The sequence below is a fragment of the Lontra canadensis genome, unplaced genomic scaffold (assembly GCF_010015895.1).
Source record: "Lontra canadensis isolate GAN:19392208 unplaced genomic scaffold, GSC_riverotter_1.0 scaffold28, whole genome shotgun sequence".
NCBI classification, from domain to species: Eukaryota; Metazoa; Chordata; class Mammalia; order Carnivora; family Mustelidae; genus Lontra; species Lontra canadensis.
The window spans coordinates 18432418-18456477 of record NW_022631022.1 but is presented as its reverse complement, the minus strand read 5'-3'; the positions used below and the strand labels follow the sequence as shown (position 1 = coordinate 18456477).

General features: G+C 56.2%; 1 protein-coding gene across 1 annotated transcript in view; it reads left to right on the top strand.

Moving 5' to 3' along the window:
- STRA6 (signaling receptor and transporter of retinol STRA6) overlaps nt 1–24060 on the top strand; it is a 33967-nt gene that overhangs the window by 7066 nt on the left and 2841 nt on the right. The window contains exons 2-14 of the mRNA XM_032865036.1: nt 7121–7300; nt 10662–10728; nt 11060–11223; nt 12340–12479; nt 13067–13090; nt 13221–13387; nt 14696–14818; nt 17365–17432; nt 17592–17668; nt 17944–18005; nt 18768–18930; nt 21978–22053; nt 23137–23270. Coding sequence (XP_032720927.1) covers nt 7194–7300; nt 10662–10728; nt 11060–11223; nt 12340–12479; nt 13067–13090; nt 13221–13387; nt 14696–14818; nt 17365–17432; nt 17592–17668; nt 17944–18005; nt 18768–18930; nt 21978–22053; nt 23137–23270 — 1372 coding nt within the window. The 5' untranslated portion in view covers nt 7121–7193. The remainder of the gene's footprint in view (nt 1–7120; nt 7301–10661; nt 10729–11059; nt 11224–12339; nt 12480–13066; nt 13091–13220; nt 13388–14695; nt 14819–17364; nt 17433–17591; nt 17669–17943; nt 18006–18767; nt 18931–21977; nt 22054–23136; nt 23271–24060) is intronic.

Sequence of the window (24060 nt, the reverse complement as noted above, 5' to 3'; positions counted from 1 at the left end):
GATTTTTAACCATATCTGTTCTGAGTTTTGTCATTTGTAATTGTTTTAGTTCTCTTGTAAGATGAATTCCGCCTTAAAGGAAATTCATATGGGAAGACTTTCAGGACAAATACAGGTCTTTGATATGTTAAAATCCTGGGAACTGAAATGGGTAAAGATTTACAGAATTAAGGGCTACATTTGGACTAAACTAGAATTAGTAACATGGGACTAGGTGAACTGAAAGGTTGTAATGTTGTGTCTCTTAATGTTTTAAACATGACTGGTTCTGTAATGTTTGCTCCCCTAGACTAGGGAACCTTTTCATAAGTTACCTGTAACTTATAGAGATGTAAAGGTGTTCATTTGTAAACGAATCAAGGCATTCAACTTTTCTCTCTATCTGAACCCTCTGAAACCAAAAGGGCTCAATAAGTATTCTTTGGCAATCAATCATTTGCACAAGTTCAATAAGAATCTGTTCTCCTTTTACAGGACAGCATTGGACACTGGTTATTTTACCAATGGAACGTCATATTTGAAAAGACTCAGATATGACCAGCTTAAAGGAACTAAGGTTGACTTTGTTAAAACCTGGAGCCGTAAAGCCCTTTGGAAGTGTTGGCCTGATAACTTGCTTACAGAGTTCCCAGCAGCCTCACCAGGTGAGTAAAGAATGTCACTCCCTGGTAGGAGGAGGAGCCTCAGATTACTTTGGGCACCTCAGGAGTTCACCCAAATCTGACAGGTATTGCAGGCATGCCTGATGGCAAGTACGTGGCTTGGCTTCTGGCCCGGAGAGGCTACTAAAGTTTCAACCTAGAGATTCCTTATAAAAAGTTCCAGCAAAGCAGATTCTAAAAGATCTATATGATTACTCACTGTTCTTACTGAGCTTATGTAAATAATAGGCCAAGTTTGTTAAAAACTGGACTAGTTTTTCAAATGAATTAGTCCTGATTTGGATATCTCTGGAAGTGGTTATTTTAGAGAGAAAAAATATGTTTTAATAACATGGCTTTATGGGTGTCAAATTCTATATTGGATTGTTATTAAATGTTTGTTTACCTAAGCTAGACAACTTAAGGTAAACTTCAGAGAAGTTGCACGATAACTCGTGTAAACGATCTTACTTTTGCCAGTCAGTCAGCGCCAGATATAAGGAGGAAACTTCAGAAAACTGAAGGATTTGAAAGTAAAAATCTGACTGAGTTAGTGGGAATAGTAGAAATAGCCGCTGAGAACTATGGGTCTTGCTTGCAGGGGACGGGAGCTGTCTTACAGACTCTGCAGGGAAAAGGGTATCAGGTGTCAGCAACAAAAACACAACTTTGTAAGAGCCACGCCACTTACTTAGGCTTTGGTCTCCATTGCGGGAGTTTCTTGGGACGATGGGCTGCTGCAGGCTGTGGATACCGCGGTTCACGGAGATGGCGCGACCTCTCTACAAACTGACTAAGGGAGGACTCACTATGGTAGAATGGACTAAATTAGACTATAAAGGACATTGGGCTAAGACTAAGAAGAAAATTAGTAAGCCAAATACATCAGGGCACTCATTTGGGGACACGCAAGTTTAAAGAGCTTATGGGCAAGCAGTTCTAGGTTTCTAAATTAGGGCGTATGGCTCAAGGTGTGGTTGATGGATGTGTTCAATGTCAGGCGGTAAATGCGGAAAGAACTAGAATGGGAAGAGGGAAAAGAGAAAGAGGTTGCTATAGCAGAAATGACTGCTCAGTCTGTACTCCAGTCACTGCAGGCATTACAGTCTGTCTTAAAAGAGCCCATACAGGGATCCGGACTGCCCACACTGGGACCGAATCGGAGGTGGAGCCACATCCTCGCCAACCAGGGACTTAGTTTGGATGCGCTGCCGCCAAGTGGGAGGCTTGGAGCCTCGCTGGAAGGGACCGTTTACTGTCATCCTGACCACCCCACGGCAATAAAAGTAGAAGGCATCAGGGCCTGGATTCACGCAGGTCACGTCAAACGAGCCGAGGATGAGAACGCCCCCCAGAGGTGGATGTCGCTGCCAATGGACCCCGCCGATCACGGACTAAAACTAAGACTCAAAAAAAAAAAAAAAAAAATGAGTTCATTAAATCCATTGTTGGCCCTGTTGTTAAGATATAGGCGGGAGGTATAAGCAATTGCTAATTAAAAAGGGGGGGGCTTAACTTACTGTTTCTAGCAGCCGTTAAAAGGAGGGTATAGAACTGGCTAAAAAGTCAAAGATTTGACTAGTCTCCAAAGAAAAGGGGGGAATGTAAGGACCTATTTAGAAACTGTCCCTGCTCCCCTTCCCCCAGGGGATTTACTTGGAGACAAGTCCCGGAAACCAGCTTCAGGTAACAAAGCCCAGATACAAAGGTGGGTCAGGCCAGGTGGAGGCATCCGATCAGTGGGGGGATGCATACTGTCTCCCTGGTTACCAAGGAGTATGGGCCCCGCCCTTTGGGCGCCAATCCCAATCAAGGTGTAATAGGCTGGTTCAAATGTCTACTAGGGTAAATTGTAACTCAATTGGTCACCTAGCATCACTGTGGAATTTCCTGTGTGTGTTACAATCTCATTGGCCGCCTGTGCGTGGCCAGGCCCGACCGCATGGCCTTTGCCCTTAAAAGCTAGACTGTGAAACAGAAAAGGGTCGCCCTCTCTTGTAAGAGGTGCGGCCCCGCACGTTCGGTTAAATTCTTGATGCTTGGCATGAAATAAAGCTTTGTTTGACCTTCGCTTTGTATCAGTCTCGCTCCTTTAATCACGGACCCATTATTGGGGTATAACAATGGGGAGGAAGGAAGCCCAGTCCCAAGGACTTTATGGGCCAGCTCCTGGCCCTAGGGTCAGAGCAGAGCAGCTTGGTGCCAGGCCCAGGTAGCAGATGGCCCTTGTCTTCTCAGAACCCAGAAGCTTTTTGTGACCCCTGTCTTACAGTGAGCAGGGCTTAGGCACCCCCCAATCTGTATCCCTTGTGTCCTGGCCTGCCCCTCAGGTATTGGCACCAGCCTCTTCTTCTGAATGTACCCATGTGGGCTCACGCAGGCCACAGCTAGGTGGCCCGGACCCCTGCCCCAACTTCTTGCCTTCCAGACTCCTCTTCTTAGCTCTCCTAAGGCACCTCATTCTTGCTACCATTGCTGACCCTGTCTGACTTTGGGGTTCTGCTCCAGGACACCTCCTTCAGGAAGCCTCCAAGACTGTCTGAGACATCTCCTTATTCCCCCTACCACCTCTCTGCTGGGAGCTTCTGGAGTCTGTCTCTGAAGTCCCTCCACTCTCCAGCCCCTCCTTCCCTGATGGCAGGTACCAGTCTCTGACTCTTCTGGGCCTGAGTCAACCTTTAAAGCCAACTCCCATGGGTCGGTTGTGAACTCTGCTGCCAGGCAGAGAAATTCTTCAGGAGCAACTCATTTCCATTCTTCTCTTGCCAGTATGTTTCCCGGCCTACCTGCCGTCTGGCCAGATGACACCTTTCCTGACACCTTGGCACCAACCCTCCCATTTCACAGATGCAAGCACAGAGCCATTCCAGCTCCAAGCTGAGGAGGTGTTTTGGGGTCAAGAAGTGGGGTCCCCCTCCCAGCCTGAGCCATACAGCCACCCAATATCCGTGGATCATGGATCTCTGACCAGGCTTGCCTCCCTCCCTGCCCCTACCAGCGTGGATTGGGGAGGGGGGGTGAGTAGAAGACAAAAGGGGACACCTGGGTAGTAACAGCCTCTGTGGCTTTGACCTTCTTGCTAAAGCTAGTGCCTGGTGTGCTGGCTCCGCATTCTTGGGCCATGAAGTCATTGAGGGCAGGGAGTAGGGGCCTCGAGAGAGAGCAGGAGAGAGAGCAGAGCCCACAGCCAAAGAATCTCCAGGCTGGAAGCCCCACCCCTACTGGGACAGAGGAGGGGTTGAGACCCCAAGAGGCCTAGGGAATCGCTCACAGTCACACAGCCAGCGCCAGGATTCAAACCTAGGTAAGGCTGCGTCTGCAACAGGGGCCTTCCCATTGCCTTATAGGAACGGTGTTCCTTCTTCCTGGGCCAGCTCCTGCCCATCGCCAGAAGGGGCCCCATCAAGGTGCTACCTTCTGTCCACTGTGCCCACCCCCCAGCAGAAGAACAAAGCTCACAGTTTCCTCACATCTGGTTAGGGCCTCCCTGAAGGCAGCCTCTGCATCTCCCCAGTGAGGAGGGAGGTGATATCTTGGGCACTGGGGTATCCCTCAGGGGAAGCTGCTGGAAGGTACCCACTGGAAGTCCCTTTCCGCGCGGAGCGGGGTTTGGTTGGGGAGATGTGCGTGGGGAAGGGACTGGGTCTGGGACTGGGTCTGGGACTGAGTCTGGGCTCGGCTGCGCCCCTCCCTGCCAGGCTGGCTGCAGCCTCTGAGGAGGAGGGAGGCTCCTTCAGGCAGCCTGAATGTCTTTCCTCAGTGCCCAGCTAGGTACCCCTCTCTTCCTCCAGGTCTCTGCTCAAATGTCACCTCTTCTGAAGGGCCTTCCCTGACCATCCAGCCTAAAGCAGCCACCTCCTGTCTGTCTGTCTCTATTTTCCCTCTTATCGCTCTGACACCTTTGTCTCCCCACTATGCCCCAGTGCCTGTTAAGAGTCGCTCTCTTGCTTATTGCGACATTCTCAGCTTGTAGAACCTTCCCTGGGGTGCCATCGGGATGTGATGAACCTTTGTTGCATGAATGGATGCATGAGGGAATGAATGAACAAACCACATGGGGGAGGCTTCCTCCAGGCAAGGAAGCAGCTTCTGACAGAGTTACCCAGCGATGACCATCTCTGCCTTGTATAGAGGGAGAGAGCTCCCTGTCACAGACCAGACTCCAACTGCCGGAGTTACCACCAGGCGGATCTAAGCAGATAGAAGTTAGTTGCCCTCTAGGCTAAGGGTCCAAAACTCCTGAGCAGAGAAGGGAATGCGGGGCTCTGAGTTGGAGCAGAGGCTACATACTGGCCTGCCTAGTGCAGGTCTGTGGAGGAGTGACAGTCACTAGAATGAACAATGGCTGGGCCAAACCCAACTTGTAAAGTCCTCGTTGCCTGAGAGCCTGTACTGTATGTGTGCTGGCGGAATAAGGGAGGAGGAAGAGAAGAGGCAGCGTTCTGCCCCCAGGTCCTCAGAGCCAGGCTTTGGAGGCTGGATTCACCCCAAGTTCCCGGGAACAGATGGGCAGTGTGGGCTCCTGCATTGCATCACAGAAAGTTTAGGCTCAGTTCTGAGTCTGCCTCGGACAACTCTGTGGGATGGGGGAGGGGTGTCTGAGCCCACTTCCTGGAAGAGGGTCACTGGGGAAGGAGAGGGGAGCAGCCAAGGCCAATAGAGCACTCAGGCCCTAGTCCTGGAAGGCTTCATGGGCCTGGCTACTAGGTCTGAATGGGAAGATTTTAGGATTTCAAGCTCTGTCTCTGCTGAGCCCACACAGCCTCAGGGGGCTGTTCCCTCTTCCAGGAACACGCTTCCCTTTCCCCACACCCTCTACACATCTGACTTTTCCTTGTTCTCAGATCTCCGTGAATCAGGTTTATTTTTTCGGGAATCCCCCATTTTTTTCGGACCAAATTCAGCTTCCTGTGGTATACCTCAGGCATTCTGTGCCTTCCCTTTGTAGACAGGAAGGCCCAGACTGGTGGTTATTTACCTACTTTTCTGTGTCCCCCCGGAAATGTCAACTTTCACATCCCAGGGTCCAGAATAATGCCTGCACTTAGTAGTTGTTCAATGAACTTATGCTAGAAGAATAAATGGATGAATGCCTTTAGAAAAAAAAAAAAAACCAAAAACTTGTGGAATGAGTGCCTTAGCTGGAGAGGGTCAGGGCCCAGGGCCCTCCCAGGGCAACTGGAAAGACAGGGACTTGTTTAGGGGGCCTGACCCCCACCCAGGGACAAGGGCCTGAGAACAGTTCACTGCCTTTATCTGCATCTTGTCTCCCTTCTGGGGCCAGTTGGGGGAGGGGAGCCAGCCAGAGGTACAGCTTCTTGGGCTGGGGTTTGGGCGGGGGGGATCGAGAGGAAGGAGGAAGCCCTGGCTTCTGCCTGGGCCCAGCCTTCCTCACCCTCACCCCACAGCGTGGGAGGAGCCCAAGGCAGGAGGGGTTCTTCTTGCTTACCCGCGGGTCTGGTTTGTGTTTAAAGGCCTAATCTCTACCTCAAGAGGGTGAGTTATCTCCTTTTGAAATCAAGTTGGAGAAACTAGAAGGTTTTACCAGTGAGACACATGTTGCCTCCTTCATGGAAACCCAGGGGAAGGAGTGGAAAGGCTCCCCCTCCCCACCTCCACCCCTGGTCCAGCCCCAGCTGTCTCCTTGGGTTGCTGCATACTGGACTGTGTGTGCGTAGGACCCTGCAGATGCAGAGGCTGGAGGTGTAGGTGCTTTGGGGAGGCGCAGGAGGCAGGTATGTGAGCTGGGCCAGCTGCCTGGGACCCTCCTGGACCCACCTCTTGGGGGCTCCAGCTACGGGTGGAGCTGGGGCCTCCTACCTGGGAGGGACACTTTGTCAGGACCATGATATGATTCCATCACTGAGGGCCAAAGGAGCCAGAAAGGGGCAGGCTAAGGCTAGGGGGTGGGGGTGGGGAGGTGGTCTGAACGGGGAGCCAAACAAAGAGGGGGATGGGGCTGACCCCTGAGGGCAAGAGGGACCTGGATCCCAGCTGGGAGGGTCCAGCTGGGTTGGGCCCGCCTGCTGCCCGCCCACCCTTTCATCTCTGTAGCTCCTTCCTCCCTGCCCTTCCTTGAGTGTGTGTCTATGGGTCGTTTGGGTGGCTTTGGGGAGGGGAAAGGAAGGGGGGTGTCTATGCCGGCAGCTTGGATTGGACAAACTTTCTTTGAAAATGGTCCTTTGCACAGAGGCTGGTGGTCAGACGAACAGTCAGACGTTCCAGCAAGAGCCAAAGGACCCCGAGGGGCACACTCGTCCCAAGGGGATAACTATCTCCTGCAGGAGCAGGCAAGACGGGGCGGGAAGGGACGGGAAGGGACTCGAGAAGCCCTTCCCCTTTTCCCGTGCTAGCCGGCCCAAGCCCTCTCTCCCAGACGGGCTTTTCCCAGAGAGCTAAAAGCAAGAAAGTAACCTTCAGGATTAAAGAGAAACGGTTCTTTGTTTGGTTTCTTTCTTTCTTTTTTTTTTCTCCCTAAGCCTCTTTTCACATCTGTAGTGGTTTTTCCCCACTTGTCCAGGGGACGGGGGTGCAGAGGAGAAAGGCCAGAGAATGTCGTCCCAGGCCGTGGGGAACCAGACCTCCTCCGGGGTCACAGATGACTACTCCAACTGGTACATTGACGAGCCCCAGGGGGACCAGGAGCTCCAGCCAGAGGGGTAAGTCTGTCTGCCTGCAGGGTGGGGTATGGCAGAGGTTTCTGATGTGGGGGACGGGGAAGCCCCCTGGGCAAGGTCCTGGGCCAGGCTGTCACTTAAAAAGCACCTGTGTGGTTTGTTAACAATACAACCTCCCGGGGCCTACTCCTTGTAAATTCAGATCTAGCCGGTTTGGGGCGGCTTTGGCGCATGGCTGGGAGGCAGAGTGCCCGCTGAGTGGATGAGGGAAGCTCCGCCTGCCTTCAAGGGGTTGCTTGTCCCTAGGGTGACCATTCGGGGTGCCTTGTTTGCCAGCTGTCAGGCTCTCTGCCCAACCCAGGGCAGGGGGAGGCCTGAGGAAGAAAGCCTGGGGGGAGGGTCCTTGAGGAAAGATGGCGCCTCCATGCCTTTGGCGGGCTCTGAGTCTCCATGAAAATCAGGAGAGCCTTTCTCTTTAGCAGGAGTGCTCAGGCGAGCCCAGGGGAGGGAGGCAGCCTCAGCCCAGTCCTGTGTGGCCAGAGGACATGCGGCTCCCTTTGCCAGGCCCTATCTTTGTTTAGTCTGGGCAGCCCCCTGGCAGAGGGGCTGGGCCTCCCTGGGCCCCACAGGCTGCCAAAGATGCCTGGTCTGTGTGGGCCCCAGAGCCCAGTTCTCCCCTTATTGTTCCTGGCCCTCGCCCCATCCCCCACCTCCCTGCTCTCTCTGAGGGTTTGGGGAACTTGAAAGGTGAGGCTGGGGGGCGGGGTGTTGGCTGAGCCAGATGTGCACACACCTGCTTTCCATCAACAACCGAAACTAGAGAAGGAGAAAGGCTGGCGTGCCTCCCAGAGGGCTGGGGCTGCGGCCTGGCCCGTCTTGAGTCACCCGGCAGGGACAGAGGCCTCATCTAGACCTCAGGCTGGGGGGACTCGGGGCGCTGGCCACCTGGTCAGTAGCTCTGTGTCAGCAGGGGTGTTTCCTTCGCCCGTCCCTGGCTGATCTGGACAGCATTCGGGCTCCTCTTGTCTCTGCTGCACATTTTTGGAGTGGGAGAAGCAGCAGAATGGGGAGGGGCCTCAGAAGCCAAGAGGATATGGCTCCTGATCTGGGGTAAGACAAGCTGCCGCTGTGTCCTTGCGAGCCTCAGGGCCTGGGCATTGGCTGGGGCCAGGCTCTTCAGCTCTGGCCTCAGAATGAAGTGGGGTACCTAGCAGGGCCTTGGTGATGGGGAGCACTGGCTCTGATGTGTGAGGTGTCTGGGACCTGTAGCCGCCTTCTCCCACCTCAGGGAAGAATGAGGTTTGTTTTTGACTCTACTTACTATAACCCCAGTGGTGCTGCTTGTCCCCCAAGCTCCACTCCCAAAAATGGAAGCTCAAGGGGAATCCCAAGGAGATGAACTTGGGCCCCCTTCTCCCTGAGTGAGTCAGACACCCAGGGAGATGGTGCACCGAGGCTTTGAGGAGCTGATGGTGGGCCCCCTCTGTACCTCAGGGTGCCCCCGCAGGCTGGGGTTCGGGCTGGTAGGCGCTGGTGACAGTGGCTGGCTGGACTCAGTCTCCTGGACAAGTATCACTTGTCCAGGTGCCCTCCTGGTGGGAAGTCCTAGTTGAAAAGATTGGGAGGGGAATGAGTCTGACGGGGTGGGATGTGTCCTCCGGGGTCTTCTGTGGGCACGGGACTGATCCGTGGCAGCCCAGCCAGCCCTTTCCTACTCCTGGAGCCCCCTGGAGCTCCCCCACCCCCGACCGGGTCATGTACCCAGTCTGATATCTGCCCACATGTTATCCACTTACCACTAATACTAAGTTTCTCAGCCAGAGCCTGGGGACATGAATGCCTGTGGCAGCTGTCCAGGATGACACTCACCTCCCTTCCACTTCAAAGGGCTGCCTGGGGAATTGGAGGCTTCCCTCCTGGCCTGCCCTCCTGGCAGGAGGCCAACACCAGGGCAATCTGCAGGCCCTTCTGCTGTGGGGTGAGGGGTAGGGGCATGGGTATCAGGGCTCTGCCTTCCCCTCTGAGGGCCCTTTGTAGGCTCCCTCTCAGAGACTGACTTCTGGAAACAGCTGTCTTGCTCCTTATCTCAGTGTCCTCACCACTCTGCAGTCCGGCCTCTGTCTCTGAGTGTCTGAGACCAAGCCTCGCTTCCTGGGCTGCCTGTGATTCTGTCCTCACTTCTCCTCTTGGAATAAGGCCTAGAAGTCTGCGATCATTCTGGAAACCCCCCGCCCCCCTGCTCTTCCATCTCAGGCATATACCTTCTTCCTCCTACACATCTCTGAGGGGCAGCCTGTTGTCTCCCTTCCCAAGTAGCTGCTGATGCTCAACTCCTTGACAATGCAGATTTTCAACTGTTTTTGACGTGTAGAAATGAGGCTTTCATATGGTTCAACTTAAAACTTCCTCCCATACTTCTTACCTCTCCCCTCCCGGTCAGATGTGGGTGCTGCAGCCAGAGGACCTCAGTTTGAATCCTTACTCTGCTATTTTCCTACCTGTGTGACTTGGGCAAGATACTTAGCCTCTCTGAGCTTTGGTCTCCTTGTCTACCCAAGGGGGATAATAGTAACACTGACCTGGCCAGTAGTACCCGAGTTAACACATGGAACAAAGAGCACATAGTCAATTCTTAGTGAGTGCTAGTTACTGCTGTTGTTATTATTCAAAGCGGGCCACAGAAATCTCCCCAAATTCAGAACACCGGCCTGCTCCAACATCCTCCATGGCTCCCTAGTGCCTCCCATGCCAGCTGTGACCTGCTCCCGGCCTGCCCACAACCCTAGAGACTGCAGGCAAACGGAAAGCCTTGCCTGGCCTCCCCGTGCCATCTGCTCCCTGTCGCTTCCTGTCCTCATGTTCCTCCTTCTACACGGAGCTCCCTTCCCGCTTCTTTGCCTCAAAAGATGCCAACCATCTTTTAAACTCAAATCAAATGCCACAAGGCAAAGCCTAGGGCCAAACACTTGATTGCTCCACCCAGATGAGAGGCTCAGCCACAATTCTGAGAAGGAGAGGTCTGGGAGGCCTGAAGCAGTCAGAGGCTTCCCGGAGGACGGGGGATGAAGTGGCCTTGAAGGCCGGGAAGAATGGGTGAGAAAGAAGAGGGCCGCAGGTTGGGGTTGAGCTGGCCTGCTCTGTTTCTCCCGTGCCTTCCTCTGGGAGGCCCTTTCTCCTTCAACCCTGTAACCTCAGAGCTTGGCCTGGGGCTGGTGCAACATGAGGGGCCTGCAACCCTGGAATGAGCCTGAGAAGGCTGAGCTGGGCCAGCTTGCAGAGGAGAGATCAGAGGCTGAGGGAGGTGGTGGGCGGAGCCCCAGGGTCAACAGCCTGGAAGCCCAAAGGGGCTGCACACTCGGGGTGTCCCAATACAGGCCTGACCCAGCCTTGCCTTGCTCTGCAGAGTGGTGCCTGCCTGCCACCCCAGCGTGCTGTTGGGGCTTCTCCACGCCTGCCTGGCTGTGCTGTCGGTGAGTCTACCCCGAGGCCAACCTGTTCACCACCCATTGCCAGACTGGGTGGGGCGGTGGGGCAGGGGTTGGAGGGGGCTTGTGTTCCCTGCTGGGGCTGGCCAAGGGGGACCCCAGGAGCCCCAGCTCTGGGAGTTCTCCCAGGGTGGGGACCCAAACCAGGATGCGGGCCAAAGTCCAATCTCTCTTTGTCACCGTTCTCTTGGCCAGTCCCCAATATGCCCCGTGATTGTGCCCTGGGGGGTAGGGGTGTCCTGGGCGTGGAGGCCAAGCCTTCAGTCTCAGCCCCTCAGGGAAGGCACCCATGGCCTGCTCTGTGCTCTCCTTTCAGATCCTTGTGCTGCTGCTGCTGGCTGTGCTCACGAGGGTGCGTCGGCCCCGGCCCTGCTGCGGGCTCGGCAGATCTGGACAGTTCCAGTTGGTGCCAAGGCCTGGGCACCCCCACTTGGGTGGCCCAGCTGATAGGGCCACTCTGGGGCAGTGGGGGTTTGTTAGGTACCTAGAAGTCTGCTCGGGCCTCAGTGCTGCTTTCAGCACTGAGGGTCTCTTACTACACTGACCTGGACCTCCAGGTTTAGGCAGGAGCCCCAGAGGGAAGGGGAGGGCCCCACTCAGGCCCACCTGCTCCCGTCCTAGACCCAAGGAGACACCAGCCCAACAGGGCCTGACTCCTGGATGCATTTCCTGCGGTGGCCCATGGTCTGGACAGGCGATGGCCATCCCATGCCATCTTGACCCTTGTTTCCCTTGAGGGCCTCACCCAGACCCTGATGCTTAATGGTAGATTATGAGGGACAGATCCCAGCCCAGTCCCATGGCTGGGACTTTCTTTCCCTGTCTCCTTCTGTCCTACAACCCCAGAGCCTGGGACAGGGATGACCTTGAGGTGGAACTAGGCAGGCTCATATGGGAGAGACCAAAGGGTTGAAGGAGGTGGCAGTTGGAGCTCCAGTGTAGACAGACTTGACCCTCAGGTCCAGGCCACACACCAAGGTGAGTCCCGCCATGATGGTCTGGTGGAGAACTCACCTGGGTATCTGTCACTGGTGGGCCCAGGTAAGAGCTTGCCTTGCCTAGGGTGGAGAAGGAGGCAGTTGGCCTCAGGGCATGAGGTCAAGCTGGACAGAAGCAGAGGGTCTGAGTGGCTTGCCCTGAGCCCAGAGGGCTGATGCCTGGGACAGCTGTGCCCGCTGTGTGCCCTCTGCCCCAGGCCACACCCAGGCCAGGGTGGGGGCTGTTGCCTAAGGATGTTGTGACTCTCCGAGCTCTCTGAAGGTTTGCCAGCCCAGACAGACTGACTTGTGTGGAGGCAGCTGTTTCCTGGAGCTTCCAGGGTGGGCGGAGGGAGCCGCTCGGGCTTGTTCCCGCTGTGTGCCTGTGTATGGGGGTGGGGGACGGGGTAGTTCTTGAGTCACTTGGCCATAGGGCCCAGAGCTTGGTGCACAGGAGGCCCCCCACTGATACATGAGGAATAAATGGATGATGGGGCCTCCAGTTTCCATCTGGAAAGTTTCCATCTCTACACCCCTGATGTATGGAACGTGGCATGGGGGGAATGGGGGTGCAGGGCCCAAGCGGCTTCCTCCTGTCCTGTCCCTGTCTCTGCACCAGCCCCGTGGATTTCCTGGCGGGGGACACGACCTGGCCAGTGCCTGCGGCTGTCTTTGTGGTCCTCTTCAGCTCCTTGTGTTTGCTGTTCCCTGCGGAGGACCCACTGCCCTTCCTGACCTTGGCTTCACCCCCCAGCCAAGGTACCCAGCACAGCTGAGGCTCTGGGGCTGGATTGGTGGGATGGGCTGAGTGGGCGTCCGGAGCATGGGGCGGGCTCTTCTGTAGTGAGTCAGGGAGCTCCCATCCCCAACTTGAGACACTGCCGAAAAGATGCTATCGTGTGGACCTCCCAGCCGCAGTGCACGAAACCGGCCCTTCGTTCGTCCCAGCTGCTGGGTCACTACTGCCCTCGCTACCTTCTCTGTTCTTGTGCCAACCCCTGCCCAGAACAGCGCAGGCCTCCGAGAATGAAGGAGGATGGGAAGGAAGTAGGAGGGGTTATGGACAATTGGGCTGGACTTGAGGAAGTGACCGCACAAGGACAGCTGCCACCAAGAGGGGCCACTGTCCTCAACATGACCTCTTGTGATCAGCCAGTGCTCACAGTGACTGCTCAGTGAGGATGGCAGCCCGTTTCACGCTGGAGGCTGCTGGGGGTCAGGGGAAGGAACAATAAGGAAGTCGTAGCTTAGTCTGTTGACAACTGACTAAGCTCTGTGCTAAGCACTGTACATCTACTTTCTCGTTTTGTCTTGGGTAATAGACCGCTATTATTTCCATTTTACAGATGGAGAAACGGAGACTCCAAGAGGTAACTTGCTGGAGATCGCCAATGCTGGTGACTGTCAGAACCTGAATTTGAATGCAGGGCTCAGAAGGGGGAGGCGGGAAGGGACCTGCCTCTCCACCATGTGTCTCCCTCGGCCCATCTTGCCTTCCAGGACCTTGGAAGATCCTCGCCCTGCTCTATTACCCTGCCCTCTACTACCCTCTGGCCGCCTGTGCCACAGTCGGGCGTGGAGCCGCACACCTGCTCGGCGGCGTGCTGTCCTGGGCTCACTTCGGGGTCCAGATCTGGCAGAGGGCACAGTGTCCTCAGACACCCAAGGTAACCACTGACTCGTGACAGCCTGAGGCAGAGGGGCAGGAAGGACCTGCGTAAACCAGTGCGGCTCGTGTCCTCTTACTTACATGCTAGACTTCTCCGCTGCCTTCTGTGCACCGAATTCCACTCCTGTGAACACAGGCCCTCTGTGGCAAGAGCAGGGGACAAGGGATTGTCCCTTGGGACTGCCTGCAGGAGCTTCCAGCCTGGGAGGGGGCGGGGAGGGGGAAAGAGCCGAGGGAGAGGAAGAGGGAGCCTGAAATCCCTCCATTGTTGATTCCCCAGCCTTCCTTTGGCCAGGCCGGAGTGGGAGGGAGGAGATGGAGGAAGGCGAGCCCTGAGTTGGGGGATGGTCTTGGAGGGCTGAAAAGAGAATTCTAGAACCTCACTGGCTGCTGGCTGGGAGCGCCTGAAGGGTGGAGGCACAGGCCTCAGGCCAGACAACCTGAGTTTGAACCATCTTCTCCCTCCCTCCCTCCCTTCCTTCCACAAACATATTTGAAATGCATATTCTGTACCAGGGACACATCCCAGCAGTGGAATATAGCTGTGGACAGGACAGATGAAGTCCCTAGCGTCCCAAGAGTGGCCATTCTAGAAGGGCAGATACAAAAAATAAATAAATAAAGCGAATGATGCCAGGTGATGCTAAGTGCTTTGAGGAAACCGTGTCACCATTCTGAGACTCAGTTTCCCTCCCTGTAAATGGAGTGGATAACACCTATCCTCCAGGGTAGAGATGAGGATTGGTTGGTTTTCTTGAGAGGGGGGACTGGGTTGGTCTTTTTCACCACCCAGAACTGGGCACATACTGAGCTATCAGTAAAAACGGATTGAGTTAACAAATAACTGAGTGAAAGCAGAAGGGGCCCAGCCCTAGGAAGGACTCAGTGCCCGGGGGGTAAGGCTTGGACTTCCCTGACGCCCAGGTCGCAACTGTACCCAGTCAAAATTAGGCCTTTGTCTAGTTTTCAGGGGCCTGTGCCCAAAGCCCAGGAACAAAGGAACATAGCAAATGGGTATCCCTGGTCTCAGGTCCCACGGCAGCCCCCTGGGACAGGGAGGAGGGAATTACATAAGTTCCTCTAAGGGCTGTGGGAGTCCAGGAGCCCGGGAGAGGGGGGAGCACGTCCACAGGGCCTCAGAAGGGGAGTGGGAGTGTTTGTGCTGAGTAACTCGGGTGGGGGCGGGCATGAGAAGGCCTCCATCAGCTGAGTGGGAGTGAAGTGGAAAGGGAAATGGATCCTGGTCTTCTGTTGGGGGAGGAAGGTAGAAGGTAGGTATGTCTGGGGGCTCTGTCTGTCTGTCTAGATCTACAAGTACTACACCCTGCTGGCTTCCTTGCCTCTGCTTCTGGGCCTTGGATTCCTGAGCCTTTGGTACCCGGTGCAGCTGGTGAGAAGTTTCCGGAACATGGCAGGAGCAGGTTCTGAGGTAAAAGGGCAGGGCTAGGCTGGGCTCCTATTAGCACTCAGAGCACCCTGAACCCCTGCACTGCTATTGGGTCCCTGTGCGTGGGCCCAGGTGCTCAGAAAATATTTGCTGAGTCACCAAGTGATGGGTTAGACCTCCCTCCTGGACCGAACTTTGGACCAGGCCCTTGGCTGGCACCCGGGATCCCTGGGGGCACCCAGCAGCAGGCACAGTGGGGAGTCAACAGAGGAGGCATGGATCAGAGGACAGGGCAGTCTGAGCTCTGCTTCCGAAACACAGAGGCTCCAGTCGGAGAAATGAGATAGGCCAGGAGACTTGTGCCTCCAAGGAGCTCTGCAGATGCCCACGAGCTCCAGGAAGCTCCCGGGGTACAGTCGCATTATAAATCAGTTCTAGGCTGGGTATGGTTGGATAAAGTCAGATAAAGGGGTGGGCAGGGAGAACTGAGGCAGGTTGGGGTGCTTCCTGGAGGAGGTAGACTTCAGTAGGGGTCCTGAGGGACAGGGAGGATATGGAGCAGGAAGAGAATAAGGAGAAGGCCTTGCAGGTGTAGGGAGGGGCAGTAAAGGCGCAGAGACGGATTGTGTCTGTTTTGTGCACGTGTAATTTGTAGCACTGGGCATGTCTTTGTGCATGGTGATACTCAGCAGCTACTTCAGAAGTTTTAGATGGATCGGTGGGTAAATCGTAGTGAGAGAGAATTCTTACAAGATAAGGCGATTTTACTAAGAAGCCTTCTAAGTGCCCACCAAATGTCAGGCCCTGAGCAAGGGACTGTGAACTCAGAGCTGCAGACCTGTGTTTGACCCCCAGGGGCTCCCAGGGGCTGGGGAGATGCGGGCAGCAACAGATGGTCAGGTCACTGGTCACTGTGCCCCGTGAGAAGTGCAGCCGGGGCCCCGCCCAAGGCCACGGGTGTGAGCGGAGACAGGGTCAAGTGCTCTTCTCAGTAGGAGAGAAAGAAGAAGAAAACCACCCCACAGAGACTCTCAAAGGGAGGGGGACAGCCTCAGGAGAGGCTAAGGACACAGATGCCAAGGGGCTCGGTCACTCTTCAGTCGGGAAAGGTGAAGGCAAGCTCGCAGGGTGGCAGAGAGGACAGAGCAGCGAGCCACTGGGGGTCCAGCTGCTGAGGGATGAGCGCTGGGTGTGGGCAGGTGCATGGGGACTGACGCACGGGCGTGGGGTTGGGGTGGGCAGCTAGACCGCAGGTCTGGAGCTCGGGAGAGGGGCTGGCACGGAAGTCAAAGGGGACCCCGAGGAGGGAAGGAGATGGGGGGAGAGAGGCCTGCCAGCTCAGGTCCTCCAGCGGCCGCCCTGGGTCCTCCACGGGCCCACCAACTCTGGGTTGGGGAGCAGTAGGGACCTCAAGGACAGTCGCAGCTGCCCTCCTGACGGTCATACTCCTCCGGGGGAGCCCGATGTCCCCTTACTTTTACTGCTGCCTCAGAAGAGGGGCGTCTCCCCTAGGGTACCCAGGGTACCCAACACATCTCTCCCCCCTGGGGCCCTCTCCCTCCTCCTCCAGGGATCTTCGATGCCTCACCTCTCCCTCCAGGCATGCCTGTCCTCCTGAGAAGTCCTGGGAGATAAATTCCTCTTCAGCCCTGTAGCAGAGAGGTTTAAGCCTCAGAGGTCCCAGTCAAGCTTTGAGCTGACCCACACCTACCCTGGGTGGGGTGTGTGCGTGTGTGTGTGTGTGTGTGTGTGTGTGTGTGTTGGGTTGCCATGACAACAAGTGATAAACTTGTGTTCTCCAACCGATGGGGGCAGGGGCTCACCCCATCTTACCACAGCCCTCTGCACTTGGCAGGCGGCTAATGGCCTGGAATGTGTGTTTGGGGTTTTTTTGTTTGTTTTTTAGATTTTATTTATTTATTTGACAGAGAGACAGGGAGAGAGGGAACACAAGCAGGGGGAGTGGGAGAGGGAGAAGCAGACTCCCTGCTGAGCAAGCAGCCAGATGCGGGGCTCGATCCCAGGACGCTGGGATCATGACCTAAGCTGAAGACAGATGCTTAATGACTGAGCCACCCAGATGCCCCATGGAAGGTGGTTTAGACAAATCCCATCGCCCTTGTGATGTGGTTTAGACAAATCCTGTAGCGCTTGTGATCTCCCCGGAGTAGCAGGTGAGGCCTGGGGTGTGTGGCCTGGAATGACCCCGTCCTGTGTCCTGCTTGGGGATGTGTGCATGGGACCTAGGCTCCCTTTTGCCCCAGTCTCAGCCAGCAGAGGCCAGGGGGGAAGCAGTGAACAGATGGGACAGAGTAAAGCAGGAGAGAGTTGGAGATAGCCTTTAGGACAAACCGCTCAGTGCGGAGTGTTCTTAAGAGAATGGTTTGTCTCCTAGTTGTGGAGGAGAAAGGGCAGCTTTTGTGGGGGGGGGAGGGATGGACCTCATCCCCACAGGCTGGCCCTTCTCGGCACCCCGCCACAGCCAAGAGGTTTTTCTCAAGCCCCATGTGCCCACTGTGGCACCCTGAGCCAGGGTCCCCTGGATGGTTCCATGCAGGTCTCATCTGCTCGTCCGTCTGTCTCCACAGGGGCTGCCAAGCCGCTACTGTGAGGAATATCTGAGGGCCCTCCTTTGCCGGAAGAAGCTGCGAAGCAGGTGAGGTCCCAGGCACCCCCTCTGGGCCAGTGAGCAGGGCTGGCTGGCAGGCTAGTTTGGGGAGCAGGTGGGGCACAGTGAGGAAGAAACCAAACTGGGGCTTGGGCTCAGGGCTGGGGTTTCTCCTGAGGGCGCCTGGCTGCCTCTGTCTTTCTGCAGCTCCCACACCTCCAAGCAGGGCTTCCGATCCTGGGCCTGGATCTGTTACAGAAACTACATCTATACTCCACAGCGAGGTACGGAGTGGGGAGCTGAGGTTAAGAATGGCAGGTGACCTCACCCATGCCTTGCACGGAACAGCTGCCACAGAAGTCCAGCTCCCGTCCCCCAGAACCTGGTCTGGAGGAACAGCCCCAGCTGGGGACAAAGGGAAGCCCCTGGATTGGCTTTGGTGGTCTGGGGTCCTGCAAGACCTAGCCCTTTACCTGGGCCCTTTGGGAGGGAAGAGGCCCCCGGGCCTGGGGGCAGGGGAGGCTGGGGCTTACCACATCCCTCCTTCTGGGGACTGCAGGATTCCGACTCCCTCTGAAGCTGGTGCTTTCAGCCACCTTGACAGGGACAGCCATCTACCAGGTAGGTCCTGCCCCTGTCGTGCCATTTGTCTCTGAACCCCTGCCCCCAACTGCCAAGCCTGGGTCTAAACCCTTGCTCCGTTATTTACCTCCTGTGTGACCCTGGGCAAGTTACTCAACATCTCTGAACCCATTAGCTCAGCTGTGAAATAGAAGAAATAGAATTGCTTTCCTCTCTGAGCAGTTTGGGAAGATTTAGGCAGATTTGGGTAGTTTGTAAATAATACGTGTTTGAGAAATCCTCCCCTCCATTGCCTCCCCCAGAAAACCGGAAAGCCCAAATCCTGGGAGGTGGGTGTGATTTTTCTCCACTTTGCACATAGGGGAAACTGAGGCTCAGAGAGGTGACTTTGACTCAGCCAAGTTCCTCCAGCTAAGGTCTCAAGGTAGCCAAGATATGAGCCCAGGTCTATCTAGCTTCAATGCGTGAGATTGTCTATAGGATACTTGGCTTTTGCCAACGTGGGAAATTGGAAATGTTATATTCCGCAGCTTCAATAAAGACAGGACTGATAGGTAGGCAGAGAGCTGTGCCGTTTGGAAGCACAGCTGTGGTCTCTTAGGACTGTTAGGCAACGTGCTGGTGAGACACAGCTTCGGCGACAAGAACACTGATGGGTGCAGGGCATGGGGGTGTGGCCTGTGTGGGGCCGGAGTTTCTGCCCTGAAGTTTCCCTGTGAGCTGAGGAAATGCTTCATCTGGGATGTGGGCCCTGTGTGAGCACACCCAGGCCCTAGCACCTTCCTTGTGGGGATCTTCCAGGTGGTCCTGCTGCTGCTGGTGGGCGTGGTACCCACCATCCAGAAGGTGAGGGCGGGTATCAACACGGACGTCTCCTACCTACTGGCCGGCTTCGGGCTCGTGCTCTCAGAGGACAGGCAGGAGGTGGTGGGGCTCGTGAAGCATCACCTGTGGGCTCTGGAAGGTGAGGCCTCCCAGGAGTCCTGGATGGTGCCCAGTGGGAACCAGCCTTCCAGGGACATGCGTCCTGGACACGGGCAGATTCCTTCCTTTCTCTCTGGGTCTCAGCTGCCTCCCTTCCAAACTGGGGTGGTTGTGGCTTCTGGTTCCGGGTCTCTGAGACCTGAAGGATTCATCTGAGCAGCCCCGCAGCTCATGGGGTGTCTCCCACCCCCAGCTCCAGTGTCTTTGCTCCGCTCTCCCAGCTGGGAGACAGGCAAGGCCTCGAGAGCTGAGGGGAGAGGAGGAAGGAGGCAGTGATGTGGGACACTGGGCCAGATTCTGAGCTAATTGCCATGGCCGGTGGGTGGGGTTGAGTGTGGTGATGCTTCCTCTTCCCCAATCCCTGTACATTCTCCTTCCCTCCCTTGACAATGAGCCCTCTGCCCCCCTGGCCAGGGGACCATACCAGCCTTCCCTTCTGGGGTCTGATGTCTCTTTCAGCCCTTAGTCTGGCTAAGCCTACACCACCTCCCAGGCCCTCCCAATAGCCCCTGTGGAAGAGGCTGAGAAGTGTCCACACCTGACACATGGGGAAGGATTGCCTTGGGGTCATTCACCAGGGAAGAGTGGAGCAAAGGGAGGAACACGGCCTCCTGACCACCTTGCTGGGTCTCTCTCTACCACCTTCAGACAAAGCCTGGTGGTCAGGAATCCTGGGGCCGGCGGCCTCTGCTGACTTGGGAGCCCCCGGGAGATTCTTGAAGTTGGCCACAAGACGGACCACAGGCAGGAGCCCACATGGTCCACCTTAGCCCGAATTCAGGGTTGGCTCCCTGCTCACAGCAGCCAGCCCTGTTAGGTCTGCCTCATCAGTCCTCATCTTCCAGAACAGGAAATGGAGGCTTAGAGGCAGGAAAGGACCTGTCTGGGAGGCTGGGCTTTGCTTTTATCCCCCACCCCAGGCAGGTTTCCAAGCCTCAAGGCCTCCGCTTTGGATCTTCCCCGTTTTGGGGGGGCCAAACAGAGCAGTGTTTACTCTCCTAGTCCACAGATGAGGAAAACTGAGGCCCAGGAGGGTTAGAGCTATACCCAAAGCTGCTCAGCAAACCAAGGTTGGAACTGAGATTACATCTGGGCCCAGGGGCCCTTGGTGAGTCCTTGGCTTAAGGAGTAATGTCTTCTGAACTCTGAGAGCCTGTTTGAGGCTGCCCGCTGGGCACCTGGACCACAAACCTGGCATCACTCATAGAGAGCAGACTAGGTTAGAACTAGATGAAAACTCCTGCTCCATCACTTATAAGCTGTGTGACCTTGGGCAAGTCACTCACTTCTCTGGACTTCAGTCTCTCTACCGCAAAACAGGTGTCGAAGTTGCAAAGGCAGCCTTGTCCCTGAGGCCCTCCATCCCCTGTGGGAAGGCAGATCTGTCTACCAAGCAGGGTTCCAGAGGAAGCAAAGAGCAGGAAGATTTTATGGGTACCAGGGTTTGGAGAGACCCAAGTTTGGAACCAATTAGGGAGAGAGGAGCAGGAGGTAGATGGATAAAGATCAAAAGCCTAGCTGGCCCGAGGGGGCTTGCTCTCCCTCCACGCTGTGTTAACCCCTTCACTCACCTGCGCAGGGTCAGCAGGCGGGCTCCTTGCCTGGCAGGAAAAGACCAGAACAACCTCCTCCCGGCACTGAGGGGGGGCTCCCAAAGGGCAGGCGGGGCTGAGCAGAGCTGCACACGTCCAGTGCTCTCTTCTGTAGCATTGTTCTCGACCCTGGCTGCACCTGAGAAGGGCCTGGTAACTTCTTTAAAATCCGGAGGCTCGAGCTGCGCTGGACTCCAGAAATGCCAACCCCGTCCCTATGATGGAACAAGCCGGCCTGGGGATCCCCATGCGAGCCTAGCTCTGAGAACCACTGTAGCAGGCGCTCCAGACCTGCGGGTGGGTTGGTTGATTTCAGTCAATTGCTGGTTGAAATGCATCATGAAGGCTCTGCCTTGGGAAAGCCCCCCTCCCCCACAACAATGGCCTTTAACCCTAAGGCCGCACACAAAACTACAAAAGCCAGGGACTGGGTTCTACACCCAGAAAATCTGATTGAATTGGCCTAGGATGCCCCCGGGGCCGCGAGGGGTTTTCACAGCTCCCGGTGTCCCTGCTGTGCTGCCAGTGCGAGATCCCTCTCTGGCACTGAGGCTACGTGGGACTCCATGTGGGTTTGCACCCACTCCTGAGTCTCTGCATGGGACGCCGGCCCTGGCAGTACTCCCCTGGCATGACCGATGAGATCAGGGGCCAGGCACCCGGGGCTGAGTCTGGGTCGGTTTGGAAATAGTCACAGGTCTCAGCCCTTCACTTGCCAGCAGTGTGACTGGAGGGTCAGGCTCTCTCGCTGAGCCTCGGCTTCCTGGTGGGCCTAGTGCCTCTTCTTTGATGAGATTGTTGTAAGCAAATGGACTGAGGCGGGGTGTGGATGGAGGGCAGGCAGGCGAGCTGAAGCCTCAAATCCCCGCTGGGCCTTTCTGCTCACAACTCCCTGTACATTGTGAGCAAATTCTTAAGTGTGGGTATGGCTGGGGGGATGGGGGCAGGGGGGAGTTGGGCAGGAGGGGCCCAACCAGAGGAGATGGGTAGCAGCAGTCACCTCCCTCCTTCTGATGGACACAGGGCACACTGATGTGCACTCACAGCCCATGGGGTTTTATGGCCCATGTCATGCTGGGGGATGGGCAGCCCACGTGAGCAAGTCAAGGCTGGAAGACCAAGGGGCCCCCTGAGGCCATATGGCCAGGAAGGCGAGGAGACAGAGGCGGTTGCCAGGTTGGATGGTGTCTCTCTGGGGATCACACAGCCATGGGAGCAGCAAGACAAGGGAGGAGACCAGGTCTGCAGATCTGAGTTGTCCTCTCCCTGTCCCGGCCACCATGTCACTGGGCAGGAGGGGAGGGTTGAGATGGCTGAGTTACACGAGAACGAGGCAGGCAGGGGGAGGTGGCAGGGGTAACTCCCACCTGGGCACCCACCCTGGGGGCTAGTTCAGGGGCTCCCACCTCCCACTTCGCTCCCTCTCCCCCTCCAGTTTGCTACATCTCGGCATTGGTCCTGTCCTTCTCGCTCACCTCCCTCATGCTGATCCGCTCGCTGGTGACACACAGGTCAGTGGCAGGGTCTGATGCCCCGTGCAGGTGTGGGGGAGAGGTGCGTGGGCCCGGAGCCAGGAGGCCTGGGGGGGGCCGGGCCTGGGGCTGGACAGAGGGAGAGTCACTGCGGGCCCAGGTTGTCCCTATGCCCCCCCTACCCGGCCCCCCGCCCACAGTGGCCCTGTGGTGGGTGGAGAAGGTGGGGCCTTCCAGTCTGGTGGGAGTGATACAGGGCTCGGCTGACCAGGGCGGGGGTGTGGACTTGGACCTCTGAGAAGGGACTACCTGGGTGGACTGATTCAATGGGGAAGGCAGCCTGGAAAGCCAGCCCTCCACCTGGGATCGGAAGAAGAGGCAAGAGCTGAGGGTGGGGGAGGGTGCTATGGGTGGGAGGGACCGTGTAAGGAGCAGCAGCGAGGGGTGAGGCTGCCACATGCCAGGGTGGCTGTGGCGGTGACCCAGCCGGGGCTGGGGCGTTGAAGGGGCTGTGATGGGCCACTGAAGGCCAAACAGCCTCGTTTGCCCTTTAGCGGGGAGCGAGACAGAGCTGAGTCGGAATTGAAGAGGGAGAGAAGGTTCTAGTTGTGAGCAGGGTGCGTGGGAAGGGGAGCAATGTCAGGGCAGGCCTCAGGGTTTTTGCTCAGGGATCTCTTCCCACAGGGTTGGTCCTTCTTTGGCTGGCACTCAGGCCCCCAGGCCTCTGCATGCCTGGAACCTTGCTTCCTGCTCTGGTGGCCAATCTGCGAGTCCTTTCCATTCCTACTGTTATGTCCTTGCTTTTCTGACTTGGCTCAGGTCAGAGCCTTCTGCCTGAACTTGTCTCCCTTGATCTCGGCCTTGCCCCTTGCTTTGCTCTGAAACTTCCTCTTATTCATCCCTTAAGATGCTACACAGATCCCACCTCCTCCAGGAAGCCCTCCCTGACTTCCCGGGCCAGGTTAGTAACCTCTGCAGGGCTCCCACAGCCCTTGGCTTTCCTGTTCATGGCCACATGTTGTAAGCAGACAGGGGGTTCCACCAGAGGAGGAACCTGGGGAGTATGTGTGGTCCTTGAGATCTCTGCCTTCCTCCCCACCCCACCCCCAATTCCCCAACCAGGGCCAACCTGCAAGCTCTGTACCGAGGGGCTGCCCTGGAGCTGGGCCCCCTACCCCAGGGTGCCCACCTCTCCCGCCAGGCCGTATGCTGTTGGATGAGCTTCAGTGCCTACCAGACTGCCTTTACCTGCCTCGGTGAGCCCCCCTTGTCACCCCACCTGGCTTCAGCTGGCCCCAGAATCTGGCCCCAGTTGGGGAGGAGAGAGCGCTCAGCAGGTCTTGGCTGCCCCTTGGTGTCCACCTGTGCTGGGGCAAACCCTGGGGTGGGAGTAAGAAGAGGCACCCACCTTGCCTTCTCTCCCTTCAGGAGGCTTGCTCAGGTTCAGGGAGGAGGGGTAGTGCAGAAGCCCCTGGGGAAAGATACCCCTCCAATGAGGATAGCCCCTAAGGGCCACCAGCCATTGACACAGAGGGTGTCACACAGGGTTGCAAGGTGGAAAGTTCAAGGAGGCGTATTCCTGCTTATAGAAGAGAGTGTTATACTCCAACGGGCTGCCTTTAAGTTAGCGAGATCTCTTTCACCAGGGGTACATCTGTGGTCATTGTTGGGGCTGCAAAGGGGGTCCTGCCCTGAGGGAGTTAGGTTAGATTAATTTCCGCAACCCCTCCTACCTCCAAGTTTCTGAGTCTTCCCAGGGGTGGTACAGTGAATAAAACCTTCTGAGATGTGAGGGGGCTGGGGTCAGTTTCCCCTTCCTGACGGTTCCTTCAGTCCTCACTCCCTGGGTGAGGAGGAGAAGAATGATAAAGGAGAAGAGGAATGACCAGCCCAAAAGTTGTAATTCTTCACCTTGGTAGATTTTATACCTCCTAAGCTCTTTTGTACACATTACATCGTGTAAACAACTAGCCAGTTGTTTCAATAGACGGCTTTCTGGTGATAACTGTGTGCCAGGCTCTGGCCAGTAGGAAGGCAAACATTAAT